This window comes from Oryctolagus cuniculus, chromosome 3 (genome assembly GCF_964237555.1).
Source record: "Oryctolagus cuniculus chromosome 3, mOryCun1.1, whole genome shotgun sequence".
Lineage (NCBI taxonomy): Eukaryota > Metazoa > Chordata > Mammalia > Lagomorpha > Leporidae > Oryctolagus > Oryctolagus cuniculus.
Genome location: NC_091434.1, coordinates 14,918,583 through 14,942,296, shown reverse-complemented (window position 1 = coordinate 14,942,296; position 23,714 = coordinate 14,918,583). Strand labels below are relative to the sequence as shown.

Below are 23,714 nucleotides of genomic sequence, written 5' to 3'. Positions count from 1 at the left end.
CCAGGTGCTTCTCCTGGTCTCCCATGTGGTGCAGGGCCCAAGCACTTGGGCCATCCTCCACTGCCTTCCTGGGCCACAGCAGAGAGCTGGCCTGGAAGAGGGGTAACCGGGACAGAATCCGGTGCCCCGATCAGGACTAGAACCCGGTGTGCCGGCACCGCTAGGCGGAGGATTAGCCTGTTGAGCCTCTCCTGTATACGTTCAATCATCTGATTCCTCATAGCATAATACAGTGGAAATGCTATGTAGTTGTTTAACGAGTGATCACAAGGAAAAAATCTGCATGTGTTCAGTACAGGTCCGATACGAGAGCCGACTGTACTTAGCTCAAACTGAACCTAACCGCTTCATGAGTGTGATCACTGCCACTCCATAAGGTCATTTATTCCAGCCAAATATTTTTAATTTAAGTCTGACATCGATAATTAAATTTGTTTCCATTTTTAAATTCCTTTTATTTTAGAAATTTGCAACTAAAGGCTTGCAAATAAAAGTTATGATGAATTAAACTTGATTTAATTAAGACAGTTAAGGGAAGCAGGTCTGGTGAAGGTGAATTGAGGTTTGATTGATGATTTTTGGAGATGTGTGTGTGTACATAGGGAGCAGCTTTTTCATAGTAAAATTTTTTTAATGGGAGAGTATGCATTTGGGGCAATAGCTAAGATATCACTTGGGATACCCACATTCCATATCAGAGTACCTGGGTTCAAATCCTAGCTCTGTTTTTGAATCCAGCTTTCTGCTACTGTGTACCCTAGGAGACAGCAGGTGATAGTTCCAGTGGTAGAGTCCCTGCCACCCCCACACACTACCTGGACTGAGTTCCTCATTCCCAGCATTGGCCCTACTGTTGGTTGTGAGTATTTAGGAAATGAACCAGCGGATGAGACCATTCTCTCTCTCTCTCTCTCTCTCTCTCTCTCTCTCTCCCCCCTCCCTCTCCCCCTCTCTCCCTCTCTCCCTCCCTCTCCTTCTCCCTCTCTCACCTCTCAAATAAAAGGAATAAATAAATAAATAAATAAAAACTAGGTAGTAGAAGTGACAGACAAAAGAGGAGAAAGTGAAATAACTAATTTCATCTCAATAGAAAGTTGATCAAAACTAAAGATTAAAGTTCAGTATATACACAAAATTATAGTTAAAGTAACCCCTAAAAAATCCTAAAAACTCAGTAAAAACATTCCAAATTACTAGATGACTGTGTGCACATGAACACATACAGAGAAGAAAAATAACTTCACATGGTAAAATACACTAAAATAAAGGAAGTGTTTAAAAACTGAGTAACAACACAATGATGAACTGTGTTATTAACTAAGCTATTAGCTAATAGCTGCATTAACTAAAAAACTAAAAAATTTGTCATAGCAAAGTAGGAAACAAGGTAAAAAACATCTGTCTATAAGAAGGAAAGCTCTTAGGTTGGATTCTCCTTAGAGCCCAAAAGAAGTGAATGAAGATTTGTATTCAGATGGCTGAACATCATAGAAAGGACTGAGGCCCCTGGAGCAGAAACAGAGGAAGTAAGAACCTTGGTTATTGTGGAATCCAAGCACAAGCACACGAAACAAATCAAGAAGAAAAGTGCTTCATGGTAATGAAAGACAGGGTCCACAGGCAAAACCGAGTTACACATACCTGTGCAGCAAGAAACTGTGGAGCAAAATGTATAGAAGAAAAGCATACAGGAAACAAAAGGACATTTAAAGGCACATTAACAAAAAGAGGCTAATATAGCTCTTTAAGATCCTGATGCATTGGGTAAAGAATCACAGGATATAGAATATTTAAATTATATAATAACAATGTAGATCTAATTAATATATATCAAAATCTAAACCCTGAAAGCTAATTCACTCTTCAACCAGATATCTTATTTAGAAGAATTTACTCTGAATACATACTATTAATATCACAGAAAAACAGTATTGATTATGGAATTTTTGTAATAGCAGAATAAAGGAAATAGCATAAATCCCATTCCTAGAAAATTGAATAATTATGGCCATCTACTTACTGGGAACCTATCCTGATGTTTTAAAAAGCAATAAAAGATTTCTATGGACTGACATAAAATAGTTTTTATAAAGTATTGTCAAGTCTGAAAAAGAAAATTACAAAATACAAGAGGGACACCATTCATACAGAAAAAGAGGAATAAGCATCTATTATATAAGTGTTACTTTTGCATAAAGGATAAATTAGAAGTTAACACAATGTGTTAACCACCTAGGGTAGATGGGAAGAGGTATAAAGACTAGGGGATGAGAATTAGGCCCCTCACAATACATCTTTTAAAATAGTTCTTACTTCTGATCTATATTAATGTTTTGCATATGTAAGAAACAAAATTGAACTAATAAGGGTAGGAGGAAATTAAAAGAAATTTAAAAATAAAAGAAACATGATCATACGGGCGCCAGAAAATTACACAGGTGAAATTCTGTCGAAATATTAAGCAACCGTGACTATAGGGCTATGTGAACCATTCCAGGACACACAGTTAAGAAGGAGATATTCTGAATTGTTTCCACAGAGCACAATGCTAACACATGACAAAGAGATAACACAAAAAGAAAATTAGAGAGCACATTCAATTACAAACCACAAAGCAAAAATAGTAAATTACCCATTTTTGAAAATAGGTTCAAATGCTTATTGTCACAGTCAAGTAACAATATCCAATAAAAAGGTAGATTTCAAAGCAGAATATTAATAAGTTTCATAATAAAGCGTATTTCAGCATTTCAATAAATCAACACAAGAAGATAAACTAAAATCTCATCCTTTTACATACCAAAGGCATTCCATAAAATTTGGTGTGTATTATTTAGTGAGCCTGGGAGTTACAGAAGTAATTATTAAAATATTAGGATAAAATATATACATATTAATTTATAGATTTACCTTTTTATGTATTTCTAGATGGTTGTAGTCTATGTAAAAAGGGAATGTCTAGTGACTTGTTAAATGGGAGCCTCTTTCTAATATTTTTGTCAATCAGAGCATTCCATATCTCTGGGAACAAAGTGGCTTAGGGCACACCATGGACCAACCAAGTGTTGCCCTTAGATCGTTGCTGGAGCCATGATGAAGGAGGTTTTCCTCTCTAGAGTATTGCTAGTATGGCTACCAGCCTGGAGCTGCAGAAACAGACCAAGTGTGGAGAATCATGCAGAATCCAGCTAGAGCTGACAAAATAGGTTGGTGCTCAAAAAACCGTATCTTACATATATGTCAACTTACATAGACCCAAGACTGATCACAGTATAATTAATCCATTCCTATTAGTACTAAAAGGGAATTAAGCCAAATTTAGCAGTTCTGGAATATGTTAGAAATTTCTGTTATTCAATAAGGAAGAAATAAAAAATCCATTTTTTTTCCCAAAAGGACAAAACTATTAATAGGTAATTCACAATTAAACTAACTGAAGTGGTGCCTTCCCTTCCTTGTGGTGGAATGAGGTGAAAAGGTCATGCCAAGATGGCCACTCAGGTGAGAAGGTCATGCCAAGATGGCTGCTGACAACAGAAACTGCCTGGCAACAGACCGTGATTGGTTGGGGCATAGACCGCCCCTTGACCGGATTGGCTGGTCTTGGCTATATAAGCTGTTGTACTAACTGAAATAAACGAGTCTGTGGGCTGCTTGCCTCAAACCTGCTTTCACCCAACTCCCGGGGTCTGTGTGGTTACTCCACGCCTCTTGCCCCCACCATGCTCCTCCTCTCAGAAACGAATCCACTGCAACATTGTTGAGAAATCAACTGCAACACTTCCTATTATCAGAGACCTGCATGTTAAGTCAGACCAATGCAATTTTCTACATTCTCAGGTTAGCAATCATTAGAAATTTAGAGAACACTAAGATTTAATGTAAATGTGTTACAGGTTCACGGCCTGTTGAACAGGCCTGGAAGCAGAGTATGCATGTGCCCTAGAATACAGCAACTGCAGTCCTACACATCCACACATTCCATAAAACTATCTCACAAGGGCCACAGGAGTTGTAAGGTAGTGAATTGGGCTAAGTACTGTTTCCAATAGCTAGGAGCGTCCATCCAAATGTGAACTGTAAATGAAATAGAATACTCTGCAATGGTTAGAAGAGAGTAATGTTTAACTATGTGCCAAGATCTAAAAAAAATACATCATGGAGCCAAAAAGTAAGGTTCCAAATGAGATTTAAAGCACAACACTGTTTAAGCAGGTGTTTTAAAAACACAAAACTCTATGTATTTGAGGTATATGCATAGATGACAATAAAATGATGAAGGTCAATTGGAAGTAGTATGTTAAATATATGAGAAGAGGGGGGACAAAATCAGAAATGAAGAGAAGAATACAACTGAAAAATTGTAAACAGCTGCATGTGTGTTGGTACATTATAAACTGAGGAATACAAATAACTCAACTCTATACCCGTAATCTCAGATATCTTTAAGATATCTAGGCCATAGTTCATTCAGGCCATAGTTCATTCAGTTTTTTAAAAATTAAAACATATACAAAATGATTCTAGTCATGATTTTAAATTGCAAAAGCAAACAAAACAAGAAACAACTGTGAATTCACATAGTATCACTGTGAAAAATACTGCTATAAATGTGGTTGTGCTTACATAATTTTTAAATCATGGTATCTAGGCATCAGTTAGATGCTTTCAAGTAAATCCCTCAGGGAACTGAAAGATCCAGTGCTGGAAAGGACGCAGAAGAGCTGTGAAAAAGGTGACAACATGTGACAAACGGCTCCAGCTGTTAAACCCGATAGATACACCTGCTTGTCTCCATGTATGTAGTCACAAATTGCATGTCTAACTACTTTACATATTTCATAGTCGGACAAAGAAATGCAAAAAAAAAAAAAAAAAAAAAAACCTCTTTAAGTTCAGTATGAAACAAACTAGCAGACAAAACCGAGGCATTCAGAAAACTTTCCTCATCCCTTCCATGCTGCCCAGGCCTCCACAGCGCCCTCAACAGACCTCAGCCTTATCCTGTCTCCCACCTCTCCTGGGCAGTATTTTTTACCTGTGACCATAAAGTCTGATCATCGCTGAAGTGGTCAAGCTTTTGCTGGAACCAGTCCTCGGTGAGATGTTTCTGTGAGGAAGGTGGGACTGACCGCGACCGTCTGTGGAGGAAACTCCTGGTACCAGAACATAGCAGGAGCAGCAGCAGCAGCGACCTCAGAAGCCACCCGGGAGCACACATCATGGCTGTGTCTCTGGAGGCAGCTTCCCCTGTCTGGGCTATTTGTACTGCAGAAGATACCACACCCTAGTGCAAGACCAACCCCACCCCACCCCCCAAGCAGAATTCTTTATCCCAGAGTCCCTAGGGCCACTTGATGGTATCTTTTACCAAAAATCATAGTCAGCTAAAATCAATCCCTGGAGCAAGGGCAGTCTCTTCAATAAATGGTGCTGGGAAAATGATTTCTACATGTAGAAAGTATGAAACCACACCCTTACCTTACACCTTCCACAAAAATCCAAGACCTAAATCTATGATCCAATACCATCAAGTTATTAGAGGACATTGAAGAAACTCTGCAAGACATTGATCTAGGCAAAGACTTCCTGGAAAAGACCCCAGAAACACATGCAATCAAAGCCAAAATAGACAAATGGGATTACATCAAGCTAAGTGGCCTCAGCACTGCAAAAGAAACAGTCAGCTAAGAGACAACCAACAGGATGGGAGAAAATATTGGCAAACTAAACAACTGATAAAGGTTTAATATCCAGAATCTATAAAGAGCTCAAGACATTCAACAACAAAACAAACAATCCAGTTAAGAAATGGGCAAAAGCTTTGAACAGGCGTTTTTCAAAGCAGGAAATACAAATGGCCAACAGACACTTGAAAAAAGCTCAGAATCACTAGCCAACAGGGAACTGCAAACAAAACAATAAGGTTTTACCTCACTCCAGTTAGAATGGCTCTCATACAGAAATCAATGAACATGGGCCGGTGCCGCGGCTCACTGGGCTAATCCTCCGCCTAGCGGCGCCAGCACACCGGGTTCTAGTCCCAGTTGGGGTGCCGGATTCTGTCCCGGTTGCCCCTCTTCCAGGCCAGCTCTCTGCTGTGGCCAGGGAGTGCAGTGGAGGATGGCCCAAGTGCTTGGGCCCTGCACCCCATGGGAGACCAGGAGAAGCACCTGGCTCCTGGCTCCTGCCATCGGATCAGCGCGGTGTGCTGGCCGCAGGGCGCCAGCCGCGGCGGCCATTGGAGGGTGAACCAACGGCAAAGGAAGACCTTTCTCTCTGTCTCTCTCTCACTGTCCACTCCGCCTGTCAAAAAAAAAAAAAAAAAATCAATGAACAACAAATGCTGGCAAAGATATGGGGAGAAAAGTACCCTAATCCACTGTTGGTGGGAATGTAAACTAGTGCAGCCACTGTGGAACACAGTATGAAGATACCTCAGAAATCTGAATGTGGACTTACCATATGATCCAGCCTTTTCACTTCTGAGAATTTACTCAAACCAAAAAAAAATCTTTTTATGAAAGAGTTATCTGAGGGCTGGTGCTGTGGTATAGTAGGTTAAGTATCTGCCTATGGCACAGCATCCCATATGGGCGCCAGTTCAAGTCCCAGCTACTCCACTTCCAGTTCAGCTCTCTGCTGTGGCTTGGGAAATCAGTACAAAATGGCCTGAGTCCTTGGGCCCCTACACCCATGTGGGATACCCAGAGGAAGCTCTTGGCTCTTGGCTTCTGAGCAGTTCAACTCCGGCCATTGCCACCATTTGGGGAGTGAACCAGAAAGTAGAAGATCTATCTGTCTGTCTGTCTCTCTCTCTCTCTCTCTCTCTGTAACTCTGCCTCTCATGTAAATAAATAATCTTTTAAAAAAAAAGAGTTTTCTGTACCTCCATGTTAATTGCAGCACAATCCACAATAACTAAGGTATGAAATCAAGTCAGATGTCTGTCAATTGTTTACTGGATAAAGAAATTATGGTAGGGCCAGCACCATGGCTCACTTGGTTAATCCTCCGCCTGCGGCGTCAGCATCCCATATGGGCACCGGGTTCTAGTCCCGGTTGCTCCTCTTCCAGTGCAGCTCTCTGCTGTGGCCCAGGAGGGCAGTGGAGGACGGCCCAAGTGCTTGACTGGGAAGAATCACCTGGCTCCTGGCTTCAGATCGGAGCAGTACCAGCCATAGCGACTATTTGGGGAGTGAACCAATGGAAGGAAGACCTTTCTCTCTGTCTCTCTCTCTCACTGTCTATAACTCTACCTGTCAAATAAAAAAAATTAACAAAAAATAAATTATGGTATATATACACTATGGAGCACTATTTTAAAAAATAATTTTTTTCTTTTGCAACAAGATGGACAAAACTGAAAACCATCATACTTAGTGAAATAAGCCAGTACCAAAAAGACAAATAACATATATTTTCCCTGATCTAAGGTAACTAACATAGTAGCTAAAATGTAATGTATTGGAGTAAAATGGACATTTTGAGATTCAACGATCTTATCTCTTCTGCTGAGGAACAGTTTCTCTTGTTTGTTTGTTTTTTTCACACTATTTGTTGAACACTTTTACTTAGTGTAGGGTTAATTTTATGATCATTAAGTAAACTGGAAGTAGATCTTTGTAAAAATTAAGAGTGGGAATGGAAGAGGGATTGGAAGAAGGTTTGGACCATGGGTGGGAGGGAGGGTAGGGGAAGTGTCACTATGTTCTTTAATCTGTATACATGAAATACATGAAACTTGTATAACAAATAAAATTTTTAAAAAATCATAGTCAGCACTACTTGCCTCCACGAGTGCCGCTACTAAAATAGATACTGGAAATTTTAAATGGGATTCGAGGTGGGGAATTTGGAGGTGTCTGTTAGCAGCTTTCCCCTGGCTTTGCTGGGGTGAAGTTCCTGGCCTTGTAGCTCTCTAGGGTTGCAGAACCCTCAGGGATAGGAATTGGAGGTGACAGCCGGAAATGCTGAGTACACCCTCTTTCGTTATCTACTAAACAATGGCCTCATCTTTGTACCCTTGGCTTGGTGGTCTTCTTGTGGGACTTCAAGACCACAAACAAACACAGGGAAGCAACATGCAAGTGAATGACAGACTCCCGAGTGGTGCTGCCCTCCAACAGAGAAATCCAAGTATTTGAACCACTGCTCTCAAGTTCAGCTTCCTGGATCTCTGATTGTCTCTCTGTCAAATGCAATTATTACTGACCTCTCATTCTAATATTCATCACCACCACCATTATCACACTCTAATCAACTGTCACTTTTCCCCCAAAAAACAAGAGATAAAGAATTATCACAGCATCTTTAGCTCTGAAATGTTTTGTAATAGAGCAGAAAACACAGCTGATACACAAGGAAGAAGAGAAAAAAAAAAAAAAACAAAGAAAGGGAGGGAGGAGGCAGGGAAGAAAAGGAAAGGAAGGAGTCTTGTTAGATTCCTAGTCTTGAGGGCTTTGCTGACTCAACATAGCCTTTAGATTCTATGTCAGAGTGGAATTTTACTGAAAATAATATGGATTCTAATAATGCATTAAGGAGATGGAGTGAAAGTATAAAACTTGGACAAAAAGAAGAGCAGTAAAAATATTACAAAGTTAGCAACTGTTGCCACAAAGATAGTGACCATTGCCTAGGAAACTGCCCTGCGGCATGCCTTACGCAGGACAGCACAGAGGCAACACCAGCAACAGATGACCTTGATGACCTCCCATTTTTTTTTCTTTTTCCTGCTTTAGTTATGTGTAAGAATTTGAAAGCCCTTAGGTCAAGAACTCAGACATCTTGTCCATGAAGGGTCCAATAACCAAAGAACAGACAGACCTTGAGCATGGGCCAAACATGTGGAGATTGAGTTCATGGGTCACCTGTCCACTTGCACCTATCAGAGACCATGACTCACCTCTCAGGACTCACCATAGCTACTTCTCAACAGGCCATCTCTAGTGTGACAACTTCAGTGCAAACAGCCACGTTCTTGAGCTATTAAAATCTATCTCAATTTGGATTCTTTGGATTTAGTTTTGCTCTTCCACTATAGATGGCCTTCTATATGAGTGTTACAAATGTTCTCAAAATTCACTTTAGTGGTGGTTGTAACTATAAATTTCTCAGAAATGACTGAATTATACACTGTAAATGAGTAACTTGTATACTATGTGAATTGTGTCTCAATAAAGCTGTCAACATTAAACTGAAAGAAGTCAATCTCATCTGAAAATTTATTTACAAGCATATCTTTCAAATTCTTTTGTAGCAAATGACAAGAATTCTATTCACAGCTTCCCTCTTGCTCTTTGAACAAAGAAAGCAAGAACTCAACCCAGCAGATGTCCTGTGAGAGAAGTTTAATGCTAAAAGCTCAGTTACCACTTTGCAAAGATCGTCCTCACCAACTCAGAGGAGAACGAGGAGACTTCTTAACAGGCATGTTATCCTAATCCTAAAAGGAATACAAAGTTTTTACATATTGAGGAAAGAATAAGGGCCAGATTTATCATATTCATAAAAGAAAGAACATGTAATACAGAAGTCGGGGCCCCCGCTCAGGGTCGTGCATTGTTGGCATTGCCTCTGTGCCTGAAGGGCCCTTTCTGGGACAGTGGTCACTATGGTTGCAGCAGTGGCTAAGCTTAGGATATCTTCCTGCCCTTCTTTGTTGTCCAAGTTTGAACCCTTTCAATGTGTTAGACTCTATTATCCATCATATTTTGGTTAAGTGGTGACCCAGTATTTGATTATAATTTTTACTGATTTATAGTTTATATTTAATCAAATGCCCACACTTTAAGAATTGTGTTCCATGGAATCCCAATTGTAAAATCAGCTTTATTGTGAGATAATCTATATACAAAAAAATGTAGAAAATGTAAGAAAAGCGGAAAATGAAAAAAAATGCATCTTACACTGGTGTTATACAATGACCTTTCATTGGCTTACGATGGTAAAACTCTCTTAAAACAGATGAATTCAATTCAAAGGAAATTTGCAAAGGTTATGTACTACAAAACTGAATTGAGAGTGCTTATGATAATGGTAATAGAATACTACAGATACATGATACCTCTTTCTCATTGAACTTTATGTCTTTCAATGTTATCAAATTAACGAAACAAATTTTGATTGGAAGTTTAAGGGATATTCAGTGATGTTTGGTTTGATGTTGACCTTTTAGACTCACCATCCAACCCACTGACACAGGACCATCACTTCTAGAATAAGGTCAAGACGTGGACATTGTGATGCAGTGATTATGATGTTGCTTGGGTCACCCACATCTTTTATCAAAGTGCCTGTTTTGAGTGCCAGCTCCTCCACTTCCAATCCAGCTTCCTGACAATGCACACTTTGGGAAGCAGCAGGCGATGGCTCAAGTACTTGCGTCCCTAATGCTCATGTGGAAGACCTGGATTGAGTTCTTGGCTCAACTTGGCTTTGGCCTGGCCCAGCACTGGACATTTCAGCCATTTGGAAGATGTCTCTCTCTTGCTCTTGCTCTCTCTCTCTCTCTCTCTCTCTCCCTTTCAATAAGTTAAGATAGAAAGTTAGAATAAGGTCAACTCTACAGAAAATACCTGGGATAATGAACAGCTAAAAGGTGCTGAAGCGCCGTAACCAGCCTGGGCAACTCTTCTAGTTAACACATATGCAAGTGGCCTTCTTTCTACCTGACCAATAGCGATCACAAACTATGGTGTGGCGGGGAAAGTCTATTCCTTGGCATTCACGGGGAGGGGTCTGGCCTCACACCCCCATCAGCTGGCTAATCCCAGCCTCAATACCATAGGCTGCAGTACCCAATATGGCAGGCACTGGTCACATGCAGCTTTGGAGCACTTGTGATGTGGACAATGCAAGTAGAAATATGACATAAATACTCTGGATTTGAATTCCTTAGAAAGCAAAGTAGACTAAAATATATCATTATCATGATTATATGCTGAAATGATTCTATTTTGTATATAGTGGGTTAAATAAAATACATTATCAAAAATTAAATTCACCTGTTTCTTCGTATTTTTTGATGCTGCATTAGAAGCTCCTAAATTAAATATCTGCCTTGCATTATATTTATACTGGAGAATTCTGTCCTAAGGGTTGGGCTGCTGTTCTTGTCTCCCTCACTTGATGCAAGGATTACTGGAGCTCACCAGAACCATGCAATTTCCAGTTGCAATCAAGGACTTATAGGATGTACATGTTGATTTTGCCTCTTCAGGGCTGTGGCTGGGGGTCCCAGCCCCTTTCCACACAAGCACGTCCTTCATGGTCACAGCTCTGGCTGTGTCTTAGTATCCCCCAGGTTCTTCCTGAACTTGCTAACACCTTCCCTCCAGCATGCTCTCTGGCTGGGAACACCAGCACAGCAAACCTCTACTAAGTCCAAGCCCAAACACCAGTTTTTCCTCAAAACATGGATCTACAAAATGGAAAGTCATTGGAGCCCAGTTGAATAAATTCCAAAATAGAAATGAATTTCCTTTTTTGTCTAGATAAGATTTGTGCCATTCAGTTTTCCTTTAATAAAATGTACTGTTTAGTCTTCCTCTCCACAAAGAAGAAAGTGTGATTTTTTTCTACATGTATCTCTCAACAAAATTCAAGCTCTTTCCATGGCCAATGATGCCCTTATACATCTGGTACCTGCTTGCCTCTCACCTTCTTGAATTGCTTAAAAGTGTGCTCATTTGATTAAATATAAATTATAAATCAATAAAAATTAATATGCAAACACTAGATTACCACGTACTGAAAATATTATGGATTCTAGAGTCTAACACATCAAGGAGATGGAGTGAAAGGGTCAAACTTGGAAAAAGAAAAGAGCAGGAAAAATATTATAAGGTTAACAACTGCTGTCAAAAGGATAGTGACCACGGCTAGGAAAGAACCTTTAAGGACTGCCAGTCATTCATCCAGAAAATTCTCTTTAGTCCTCTTGAATTCTAACCCCTCCCCGTGGGATCCCATCCATCCTCCTATCTTCCCCAGCCGTGTTTATATTAACTGTCCACAAATGTAGCTGGAGCATGAGAACGAAGCATTTCCCACAATAAAGCAAGTAAGCAAACAAAGGCTCCAGGTATCAGAAACATTGGTAATTGAGTCTTTAAAATATAAGCCTCACACAGTGTCACACTGCAGAGAGGACAGAGGAGCGGCATCCACGTCTGGAAGTTCTATGTCTAAGCAAAGCAGAGATCTGAGAAAGGAAGCAAAATATAGAAACATTAACAGGGGGATGGGGGAAGGAACACACAGTGATCAGGTGTATTCTACTTACTGACTGGCTCTGGGTAATATTTTAAAAGAATCTTGTTTGTTTACATATTTTACTTGGTAAAGAATGCTTGCCATCCTCTATATCTTCTTTCATTTATTTTCTTGCTAAAGAACTTGTGTTGTAGTCTGAAAATACTTTATTTACATATTCACTTGTTTATTACAAATCAGATTATGCCACTCCTTCAAAGAAACCCATTCAGTTGGTCCCTCAACAGCACCGTGAATACAATCAGTGCCTCACTCTGACCCGTCCACTTCTCATCACATCCTGCTCACCACCTCCCAGCCACACGGCCCTTCCACAACTTCTTTCTGCTTGTAGAACATCTTAGACCCTCTGCCCAGGCCGTTCCCTCTGACGAGAATGCACTTCCTCCCGGCCTCAGCACAGCCAGCGTGCTTGGTAGTCACACCTCAGCTCCAACGTGACCTTCAGCGAGGTCTTCTCTGAGATCACTGACGTAGCCACCCTCGTCCTCCTGGCACCTTCTCTACAACCCATTCGATGCGTTCTCAGGTGTGACTCTTTTGTTCTAACCTCTGCAATGTCCACTCCCGCAGCTGCAGGCTCACGGCTGCTTCTCCAGAACCTGAAAACAGTTGCCTTATTGTATTAACCAGTGGAATAAGGGAATTGGAAGAGAAAGTCATTACTAACAGGCGATGTAGTTATGTGCATAGAAATCCCAAGACTACCCATAGAAGGATTTAGCAAATTTGCTGGGTACAAAAATCAGTTTGTATTCTGTATTCCTGCAACTCACGATTTAGAGCTGATGGTGTAGGAGCTATCATCTAAAACAGCATCAGAAATAAGGAGTGCAAGCAACATGCTCTGTGATTGGTAACGCAAAACAAAATCCTGTGCATATTTTGTGTTCTAGTAATTAGGCAAGGTTCAAAGTCACCCCTTTAACATCTATTTAATATACCCGTATTCTGACATTCCAGGAAGGACACTAATTTTCATTTACTGAAGTGTGATATTGCAGTCATAGCTGTGTTTTTTCCAATCATTCTAACCACAGATAAATTTACATTAGGAAAGAAGGCCTGGAATGAAAGAAAATACTATAGATAATGCTTTTACTTCTACTTTGTAGAGATGAAAAATTACGTTGTGAAAATTCCTTGCAGCCTGACTCTAACAAAATAATTAAAGAATTGAGGCAAATGAAATTTGTAATAATGTATTGCTTACATTAAAATATTTTAAGAATTATAAGTACTATATAATTTAATAATCAAATAAGGCCAAAGTTTATTTTAATAATACACTTTTATTAGGCTTATTAATCTTAGCTATTGAGCTGAAGTAATGTTACTAATTAAAATAGTAATAAAACTGAAAATACAGTGAAAAAAGATGTAGTTTCATAAGTAGATCTCAGTTGTGTAAAATGTGGGTTACATTATCATCAGGATAATGACATGAGTGCCGTGAAGCACCTTGGGAGAGGGGAAGCAATTGTCGACGGTGCTGTTTCCAAATCTACTTTGTTCAGTAGCAGGAGCTCATTGTATTAGAATGGAAGGAATAATATTTTTTGTGACATTTCCATTGGGGAACCTTTGAGATTTTGAATACATACATGTAAATAAAATGCTTCAGTATAGTTCTACCCTTTGCCTTCCCCCGTGACTATTACCGTCTGCTTTAGCATGTGGAGGCTGAGGGTGAGAACGGGAAATCGCAATTTCGGGTGTGCCTGTGGAACTCTGTTCCTCGTGTAAATGCTGTCTGTAATGTGTGTCTCGTCTTTAAATCCTGGCCTAGCCCTTTAGCAGCTGTGTGATCTTGTGTAATCTAGTTAACCTCTCAGGGCCTTGGTTCTGCATCCGAAAAAAAAAAAAAAAAAGAAAAAAGAAAGAAAAAGTAGTTTCTACTTCATAGGGCTGGCATAAAGCTTAAATAAGTGAATATATATATGGCTTGGGACACAGGATGGCATGTAGTAGGCATGTAGCTACTGTTAACCACTGGACATTTGCACAGCCTAAGGCACTGTGCCTAGTTGTCTAAGATGTTAGTCAAGTCTGCTACTGAGCTTGAGGGAATACGGTTTGGCTGCTTATTCCCAAATAAAGAGATAGCAACTGCCAAAACCATTGGCTACCGGGAGCTGCAATCTGGCGTTGGGCTATTTCCTCAATCCACAACAGTTTCCCAGAAAAAGAGTCACAGGATGACTCGTTCCTTCTCCCTCTGAGCATCACCTAAGAAAATCCCCAGGTCAGAGACTGACTGCTTCTACGTCCTTAAGTCTTTCACACAGGAGCGAACACTGCTGCCACTTCTTGATCATTCATCCCGGGACTGCGGACCTCATGAAGCTCTCTTGTGACTGATGAAACAGAAACTAGGAAGCAGACCCTTGAACAGGCGGAAGTCCAGGTGCTGACACACATTTCTTAATGCCTTACCTGAGTCTGCCTGATTCCTGGGCCCTTTCCCCTTCAGAATCTCCATTAGTAGCCATGAACCTACAGTCACAGTCCTGTCTCAGTCAAGAAGAAACACTACCTGGTTAAGTGTGCCATGCTAGTTTTCCCTTACAAATTAGGTAGCAGTTCTGTATGTATGAACACACACACAGGTACTCACAACACATAGATACAAAGACACCAGTGCAAAGATACTCATTGTCTGAAATCAAAGACATTTATGTCAGGATAGAGCTATACCATTTTTTAAAGTGGTGTTCTCTCTGCTTATATCAAAATGTGGTAGGTGAGCACTTTTTAGTTTAACAGAACTCAGGAGACATTTAGCATCTGCACCTTGCCTAAATTATAGCCTCATAATTAAGGGAAATGTCTGAAGAAATAAATTCGTCTTCCAGGTTGGAACATCTCCTTTCCATTTGAAAAATGCAAAGATTCACACAGCTACCTTATGTGTTCAGCTGCATCTGCTGCAGACACATGGAAGCCTTCACAGGTATAACTCAGAACCAAAGTTGCCCCTTAAAAGTGACAAGAATCAGCTCACTGGTGCCTTGGTCGCTCAGGTACACCCTGCATCCGAGTCTTGATCCCCGCTCCTTCTTATTCTTTAAGATTGCCATTGGACTTGCAAAGTGAGGTCTATGTAAATAGTCTCATGGTTTTGCATGAGGGGGCCATTTCCCTGGTATGTACGGGCCTTGGCAAGCTCTACTCATTGGCGAGGTGATATGCAAAGCAATTGGAACAGAGCTCATCAATGTACAAATGTCACTTTTTTTTCTGAAGTTTTCAAGGATGTTCTTTTAGGAGGAATCCCCAGAAGTTTATTTATTATTTGAACTAGGGGGGAAATGAAAGGTGCCTAGCTCTGGGAAGCTCAAGAAACCCTTGTCACTGGCCTGCTTGCCAACTAACTTTGCACAGGAACGGAGCCACGCAAGCTCCCGAAGCTGCCAAGGCACTGCTGTTGTGATTTTTTTTTTTAAACTTTTTTTTTTTATCTTTTATTTAATGAATATAAATTTCCAAAGTACGACTCATGGGTTACAATGGCTTCCCCCCCCCCATACCGTCCCTCCCACCCACAACCCTCCCCTTTCCCACTCCCTCTCCCCTTCCATTCACATCAAGATTCATTTTCGATTATCTTAATATACAGAAGATCAGCTTAGTATACCTTAAGTAAGGATTTCAACAGTTTGCTCCCACACAGAAACATAAAGTGAAAAATAATAGATGATTTTTTTTTTTTTGACAGGCAGAGTGGACAGTGAGAGAGAGAGACAGAGAGAAAGGTCTTCCTTTTGCCGTTGGTTCACCCTCCAATGGCCGCCGTGGCTGGCGCGCTGCCGCCGGCGCACCGCGCTGATCCGATGGCAGGAGCCAGGAGCCAGGTGCTTTTCCTGGTCTCCCATGGGGTGCAGGGCCCAAGCACTTGGGGCATCCTCCACTGCACTCCCTGGCCACAGCAGAGAGCTGGCCTGGAAGAGGGGCAACCGGGACAGAATCCGGTGTGCTGGCGCCGCTAGGCGGAGGATTAGCCTAGTGAGCCGCGGCGCCGGCCCTAGATGATTTTTTTTTTAAATGATGATGAAATCAGATCAGACCTATTGTCATGTTTAATCCCAGTGAGAGTCAAGTTGGGAATTGATAATTTCTTTTTTTTTTTTTTTTACAGAAGATCAGTTTAGTGTACATTAAGTAAAGATTTCAATCGTTTGCACCCCCATAGAAACACAAAGTGAAATATACTGTTTGAGTACTCGTTATAGCATTAAGCCTCAATGTTGCTGTTGTGATTTAATTGTCTTTGCAGCTGTAAAAGTCTACACAGAAACTGCTGCATTAATATTAACTCCCAGTAAGTGTTCTAGATGGATGAGGCCGCTGCACTGGTGGCAGATCCCTCTCTCTGTGCTAATTTTTTTCTAAATTTCTGAATTTAAGGCAGTTGAAATAAATTCTAGCCTCCTGTTTGGCTGTTTAACTAGAGTCTGTTCAGTGTTTATCTGAAATTTCTTTCTTAAACCTCACCTGTTCGGGGCCAAATTAAGAAAATAAATGTAAATTCAGGATGATACTTGACTTGCAGATTGAAAGAAAAATTGGATAAGTTTCTCAACTCAGGAAATTACATCTAACTTTTCAAGATTTTAAGAATCAAAAGAAAATTTCTGCTGACTCCAGCAAGACCATGTCTATCCACACAGCCACATCCATCACGTTAGGATGACTATTTGTGATTCGATCATAAGGACTCCTGACTCCTCTCCCCACACCCTGCCCCCTCACCCTGGGGAAGTCAGATGCTGCGTCATGAGTGGCCTAATGGAGAGATGCTTTGCATGAGGAACCAAGGCCTCTAGCAGGGAACGCATGAGTGAGCCCAGAAGCAAATCTCCCAACCCCACTGCAATCTTCAGATGCTGGTGGCCCTGGCTGGCAGCTTGGCCTTCACACAGATGGGATACATGAGCCAAAAACATCCAGCTAAGTTGCTCCCAGTCTTGGTCCTCAGAAGTTGTGCCTTTGACATGACTAATGTCTGTGGCAGGAAATTCTTGTGCTTGGGAGTTACTTGTTAAGTGGGACAGATAACTCACATGTTGTCTTTAGGCCGTTTGGAATGAATATAATTACTGACATAGTTGGGTTTAAATCTACCATCTTGTTGTCTGGTTCTATTTGTCCCATCTGTTCTTTGTTCTCTTTTTCTCTTGTTTTCTGTGTGCAGCTGGGATGCTTGCTGGTTCTCAAACTATAACTCCGTGTTGTTATTTAACAGTTGCTTTGGGGCTCACAGTACAATTTTTAACTTGCCACAGTCTACCTTCAAGCGCATTCCATGTACTGTGTAAGAACCTTTAAAGACAGATATTTGATTCTTGCCTCCAAGTCCTTATGGTGTCATTATTATGTGCTGCTCTTACATATATATTTTTAATTAATTAGTTAATTTAGTTTTTCAGGTGAACAAATTTCATGTACGTCATGGATACAGATTCAGGAGCATAGTGAGACTTCCCACCATACCCTCTCCTGCCCACACTTCCAGCCTTGCTCTTCCTTCCTCTCTTATTCTTTCTTTTATTTTTAAAATGATCTGCCTTCAGTTTGTTTTATACTTATAAGATTAACTCTACACTAAGTAAAGAATTCAACAAATAGTATGCAGAAAATAACACTGTTCCTCAACAGTAGAGAAAAGGGCTTTTACTTAGTATTTAATCCACAGTATATTGTTCTTATTTCTGCATTAAACAAGAAATTTAAAGTCTGTAAAGTTCTTTTCCCTACACAGTTATTCTTTCCAGTGTACTTGTTTCCTATATAGAATTTCAAACTATATTTTATACTATATGCAGAACTAAATTCAAAATGGGTCACAGACTTCAATAAAAAACAATTTAAGAAAACTAGAAGGAACACAACAGAAAAATTTTAAGACTTTCTGTTAGGCAATGATCTCTCAGCCATAAACAAAATCACAATCCATAAAAGAAAAAATGGTCTTCAATAAAATTAAGAATTTTTGTTCTTGGAAAGCACTGTTAATAACATTTCAAAAATAAGGCACAGTCTGAGAGAAAACACTTGCACATTTCCCACTTGAAAAAGGACTTCAATGCAGGATGTCTTTTGCAAATATAATCGATTCTCATAAGAAAGTAAAGCTGGGGGCTGGTGCTGTGGACCAGCAGGTTAGGCTGTGTCTTGCCATACCAGTCTCTTATATGGGCTACAGCTGGAGTCGTGTCTGTTCCACTTCTGATCCAGCTCCCTGCTAATGCTCTTGGGAAAGCAGTTGAAAATGTCCCAAGAGGTTGGGATCCTGCCACCCACCTGGGAGACACAGATGAAGCTTTCTCCTGGCTTCAGCCTGGCCCAGCCCTAGCCATTGCTGCCATGTAGGGAGTGGACTAGCATCTGGAAGATCTCTCTCTCTCTCTCTCTCTCTCTCTCCATAACTCTACTTTCAAGTAAATAAATTAAAGAAAAAAAGCAAAACAAGTAAAGCAATTGGACATGCAATTTGAACAGAACCTAAAAAAATATAGAGATGGCAAATGAGTACATGAAAAGATGCTGGATAGGGGCCATCAAAGAAGGAGGTACCTTTCTCTGAAGGAAGGAGAGAACTTCCACTTTGATTATGGCCTTGTCTAAATAATGTCAGAGTGTGTGGACTCAAGAGGCTTCCATAGCCTTGGCAGCTCATGACAACAGCCTCGGGTGATCACTGACATCATAAATAAGAGTGTCAAATGTTAAATCAACAGGAGTCACTGTGCAGCTGCTCCCCATGTAGGACCTCTGTTCTTAATGAGTTGTACTATGAGAATTAACGGTAAAACTAGTCTTCAAACAGTACTTTATACTTTATGTGTCTGTGTGAGTGCAAACTGTTTACTTAGTATAGAGTTGATCTTCCGTATATAAATATAATTGAAAATGAATCTTAATGAAGAATGGGATGGGAGAGGGAGTAGGAGGTGGGATGGTTTGAGGGTGGGAGCGCAAGTATGGGGGGAAGAACTGGTATAATCCAGTGTTGTACTTATGAAATTCATATTTATTAAATAAAAACATTCTATAAAAAAAAGAAAAGATGCTAGACATGGTTGGTTGTTAGGGACATACAAGTTAAAACTCAATGGCAAATTAGAAATAGAACTATCTACAAAATAGCTTGGCCATATCAAGAGTTGGCCAAAAAGGGGGAAAAACAAAAAACACAAGCAGCAAATGGAACTTTCTTTACTGCTGGTAAAAATATAATATGGTACAACAATGTCAGAACACAGCTTAACAATTTATTTTAAAATTAAACATACATCTACCATATGAACAAGCTTTTCCACATCTAGGTATTTTCTCAAGACTAATGAAAGCAGATATCTACTCAAAGACTTTTCCATTAATATTCATAACAGCTTTATTTGCAATAGGCAAAAGCTGGAAGTAACCCAAATATCCACCAAAGAATGAATGGGTAAACAGATTTAGTATATCCATATAATTGAATACTATTTACCAGTTAAAAGCATTGAAATGCTACCACATGTAACAACATGGGCAAAACTCAAAAATAAAAGAAGCCAATTTAAAAAGCACATACACTAAACAATCCTACTTATAAAATTCTAGAAATGTATATGTAGTGGAAACAGATTAGTGCTTCCCTGGGGACAGGAGAGTTTGGTAGTGTTGGGAAAGTCATGCAGGGAATTACAAAAGAGCACATTACAAGCTTCAGGGACAATGGCCCGCTCATTATCTTGACCTGGAGTCAGGGCAGGGCCAGGAATGAATGTACGTCAGAGACCAAGTAAACACTACCCCAGAGACATCTTACAGACACTGAAATCTATCTTGTACATCTTGTTTTTATTTTAAAGATTGTTTGAGAGGCAGAGTTCCAGACACACAGAGAGAAAGACAGAGAGAAATGTCTTCCACCCACTGGTTCACCCCACCACCACCACCACCAAATGACTGCAATGGCCAGAGCTGGGCCAATCAAAGCTAGTAGCCAGGAGCTTCCTCTAGGTCTAGCATGTGGGTGCAGGGACCCAAGCACTTGACTGGACCATGTTCCACTGCTTTCCCAGGCCATAGGCAGAGAGTTAGTTCGGAAGAGGAGCAGCTGGGATACGAACCAGTGCCTTTATGGGATGCTGGCTCTACAGGCAGAGTCTTAGCCTACTACACCACAACACTGGCCCCTGCGGATCTTGTTTTCCAAAATCTTAGCTAATCAGAAGCTCATAGAAGCATTTTCAATAATTAGATTCCAACCATCTTTATTTATTTTACTAAACTTTCTCATTAATCAATTGCAGAAAAGCCAAGACAAAAACAGAAGTCATAGAGATATAGGCAGCATTTTTTAAGTTTCCAGCTCCCAAAAGCAATGAATTTAAAACTCCCAAGGGAACAGAATCATAACCCTTGTAAAAATCCTGTTCTTACACTGTGCTTGAAGATACCTAAGTTTAGACCTCAGCGTTCTTTAGAGAATGTTCCATGCTTACATGTTCAGAACTGATAAAACAGAATCCAAAGTGTGCGTTGGCTTGCATGCAGTACATCCTCCTTCGCTGACCTTCTCAGAATCCAGGCTGCCATATGATACATTGGACAGATTTGTAGACACTCACATTATCAAGGCTGGCTCTAAAGGGAAATATAGAGAAAGTGAAACAGGCCTGGCACATCTCCAGGAGCCAACAGGCTCTGCTGAGGTGTCCTGTGTGATCAGGACCTGCACAACCTGTGGTTGGCAGGCAGAACGATGCTCCCCAGAGACAGGCATGCTCTGATCCCTGGAGCCTCTGAATACATGAGCTTCCATGGACTGCAGGGATGAAAGCCTCAGATGGAGGTAAGGATCTCCGCTGGTCTGAGTGGGGATTTCATTTTGTAAGGGAGGTCAGATGAGGCTGCTCTGAGCAAGAGATGTTTGAGCTGTCAAAGGTGAATAATTGTTAAGGATGCAAAAGTCTGATGAGAGCATCAATGCAGAGACCAGCAAAGCTCGGAGAGTCTGAGGGACTGAACAAGGTGGTTCAGCTAAAAGGGAGAAACAAAAGAAATGGTAAGAAATGAGGGCAGACGGTCGGGGCACCGGATTCTTTCCCGGTTGCCCCTCTTCCAGGCCAGCTCTCTGCTGTGGCCCGGGAGTGCAGTGGAGGATGGCCCAAGTGCTTGGGCCCTGCACCCCAGGGAGACCAGGAGAAGCACCTGGCTCCTGCCTTCGGATCAGTGCGTTGCGCCGGCTGCAGCGCGCGTGCCGTGGCGGCCACTGGAGGGTGAACCAATGGCAGAAGGAAGACCTTTCTCTCTGTCTCTCTCTCTCTCTCTCACTGTCCACTCTGCCTGTCAAAAAAAAAAAAAAAATGAGGGCAGAGAGGCTGGTAGAGGGAAAACTGTGTAAACCAGACCAGCAACGTTTTCCACCATGCTGAAAGCAGTGGACTTAATTCAAACAGAGGTTTACAAAACTTTTTTCAGGGCTGTGAAATATGACCAAGTGCTTGGGCCCCTGCACCTATGTGGGAGACCTGGAAGAAGCTCCTGGTTCTTGGTTTTGGAACCAAGTGGCCTTTTAGAGAGTGAACCAGCGGATAGATGACCTTTCTCTATCTCTCTCCCTCTCTGTCTGTAACTCTATCTACCAAATAAATAAATAAAAGCTTAAAAAAAACTTTCAGGATAAATATCTACACAGATAAAGAAGGCTTCAAAATAATTCAATAACATGTCTAAGCATATTGTTTTTAAAAGGTTTTCTTTTTCATCTTGAATTTTAATCAAATATAATTTAACAATGACAACATTGTTTTCTGTAGAATATGTGCTGTAAAGATCCAACTTTTTTTCAGGAAGCAGGTTTTTTTGTTTTTGAAGATTTATATATTTATTTGCAAGACAGAGTCACAGACAGAGGGAGGGAGAGACAGAGAGAGAAGTCTTCCATCAGCTGGTTCACTTACAAATGGCCGCAAAGACCAGAGCTGGGCAGATCTGAAGCCAGGAGCCAGGATCTTCTTCCAGGTCTCCCACATGGGTGCAGGGGTCCAGCGTCTTGAGCCAGCTTCCACCGATTTCCCAGACCATTAGCAGGGAGCTGGATGGGAAGTGGAATAGCCAGGACTCGAACCAGTGCCCATATGGGATGCCAGCACAGCAGGCAGATGCTTAACCTACTATGTCACAGCACTGGCCCCCAAATTCTAACTTATTTTCTCAAAATCTAACTTTTTAAAAGCATTTTAATTCATAGAATCTTGTTAACTGAGTATATTTCAATTTTTAAAGTTTATATATTTACTTGAAAGGTAGAATGAGAGAGAAAGAGGAGACACAGAGAGAGAGAGAGAGAGAGAGAATCTTCCATCTGCTGATCTGCTGGTTTACTCCCCAATTCAGGGCTGGGTCAGGCCGAAGTCAGGAGCCAATAACTCCATCCAGGTCTCCCACACAGGTGGCAGGAACCCAAGTACTTGGACCATCATCTACAGCAGGAGAGAAAGAGGAGGTGGGATTCCAGCCCAGACTCTCTGATATGGGATGTGGGTGTCCCAGTTGGTACCACAATGCCTGTCCCCAGGTATATTTTCAGCACTGAAAATAAACTGATCTGGATACAAGGTAATGAAATATTCTCTCTGGTATTACAAGGATACTTTTAAAAATTCATGGAAGAATGAAATTAAGAGATAAACTTACTTTGATGCAAATAAATTTTGAAACCCATGCACAGTTTTTTTATAGTACACATTCTTCATGAACTTTTTGAAGTATTCTCACATGGTGAGTACACAACAGACATGCTTTGCCATTCTCCAGCTCTGCAAGACTTGGAGCCAGGCTTTCCCAGAGATTCTAATGTGCTTTACAAATTCTTTTCTGATTAGCTGATGTGATCACACGAGATCTATTGCCAAAGTCCCTCATACAATGAATGTATAAAGGGGAATCTGGGCCTAAATTGCTTCCTAACCAAACACAAAATGGGGGAGGGGGCACAAAGGGATGGAGGGAGAGCAAGCTAACAAGATGATTTAATCAAACTGAACAAGTACATTTCACACAAGGGTTTTATTGAAAATAAAATGACACGAAGTTGACATTGTCCTAGGAAATCTCATCTGTGTGCTGTCTGCTTCTGTAGCAATCTGCTAGTAGTTAGCATGCACTTACTTCCCCAGGATGGATTCTTTGGTATAATTAATTTCTGGGTTGAGATTGTTCAGTGCTTCTAAACATCATAGGCAAGAACTTGATGAAATCTCTTTAAAATATAAAGCAATCATAAACACAATGTAAAGCTTCAACCAACGTCCTCCCATTGTTCTAACTGTATCTTGAGTGTGTTTCGAGTTTTACTGACAAAGATAGAGGGTGGAGCTTCTCTTCCTCCACAATCCCTCTTGTTAGCAACATTAGCAGAAACTCAGAAGTTTTTCCAG

General features: G+C 40.8%; 1 protein-coding gene and 1 long non-coding RNA gene across 3 annotated transcripts in view; one reads left to right on the top strand and one right to left on the bottom strand.

Moving 5' to 3' along the window:
- LOC103348889 (putative serine protease K12H4.7) overlaps window positions 1–5,239 on the bottom strand; it is a 68,167-nt gene extending 62,928 nt beyond the window's left edge. The window contains exon 1 of the mRNA XM_008259239.3: window positions 5,039–5,239. Coding sequence (XP_008257461.2) covers window positions 5,039–5,224 — 186 coding nt within the window. The 5' untranslated portion in view covers window positions 5,225–5,239. The remainder of the gene's footprint in view (window positions 1–5,038) is intronic.
- Window positions 1–23,714, top strand: part of LOC127491558 (uncharacterized) — a 208,921-nt gene that overhangs the window by 180,319 nt on the left and 4,888 nt on the right. The window contains exon 4 of one of the 2 annotated variants that reach the window (XR_011387086.1): window positions 14,556–14,706. The exons of the other annotated variant lie outside the window; for it this stretch is intronic. This is a non-coding gene — a long non-coding RNA (uncharacterized lncRNA). Of the gene's footprint in view, window positions 1–14,555; window positions 14,707–23,714 lie in introns of those variants that run through there. 2 annotated transcript variants of the gene reach the window in all.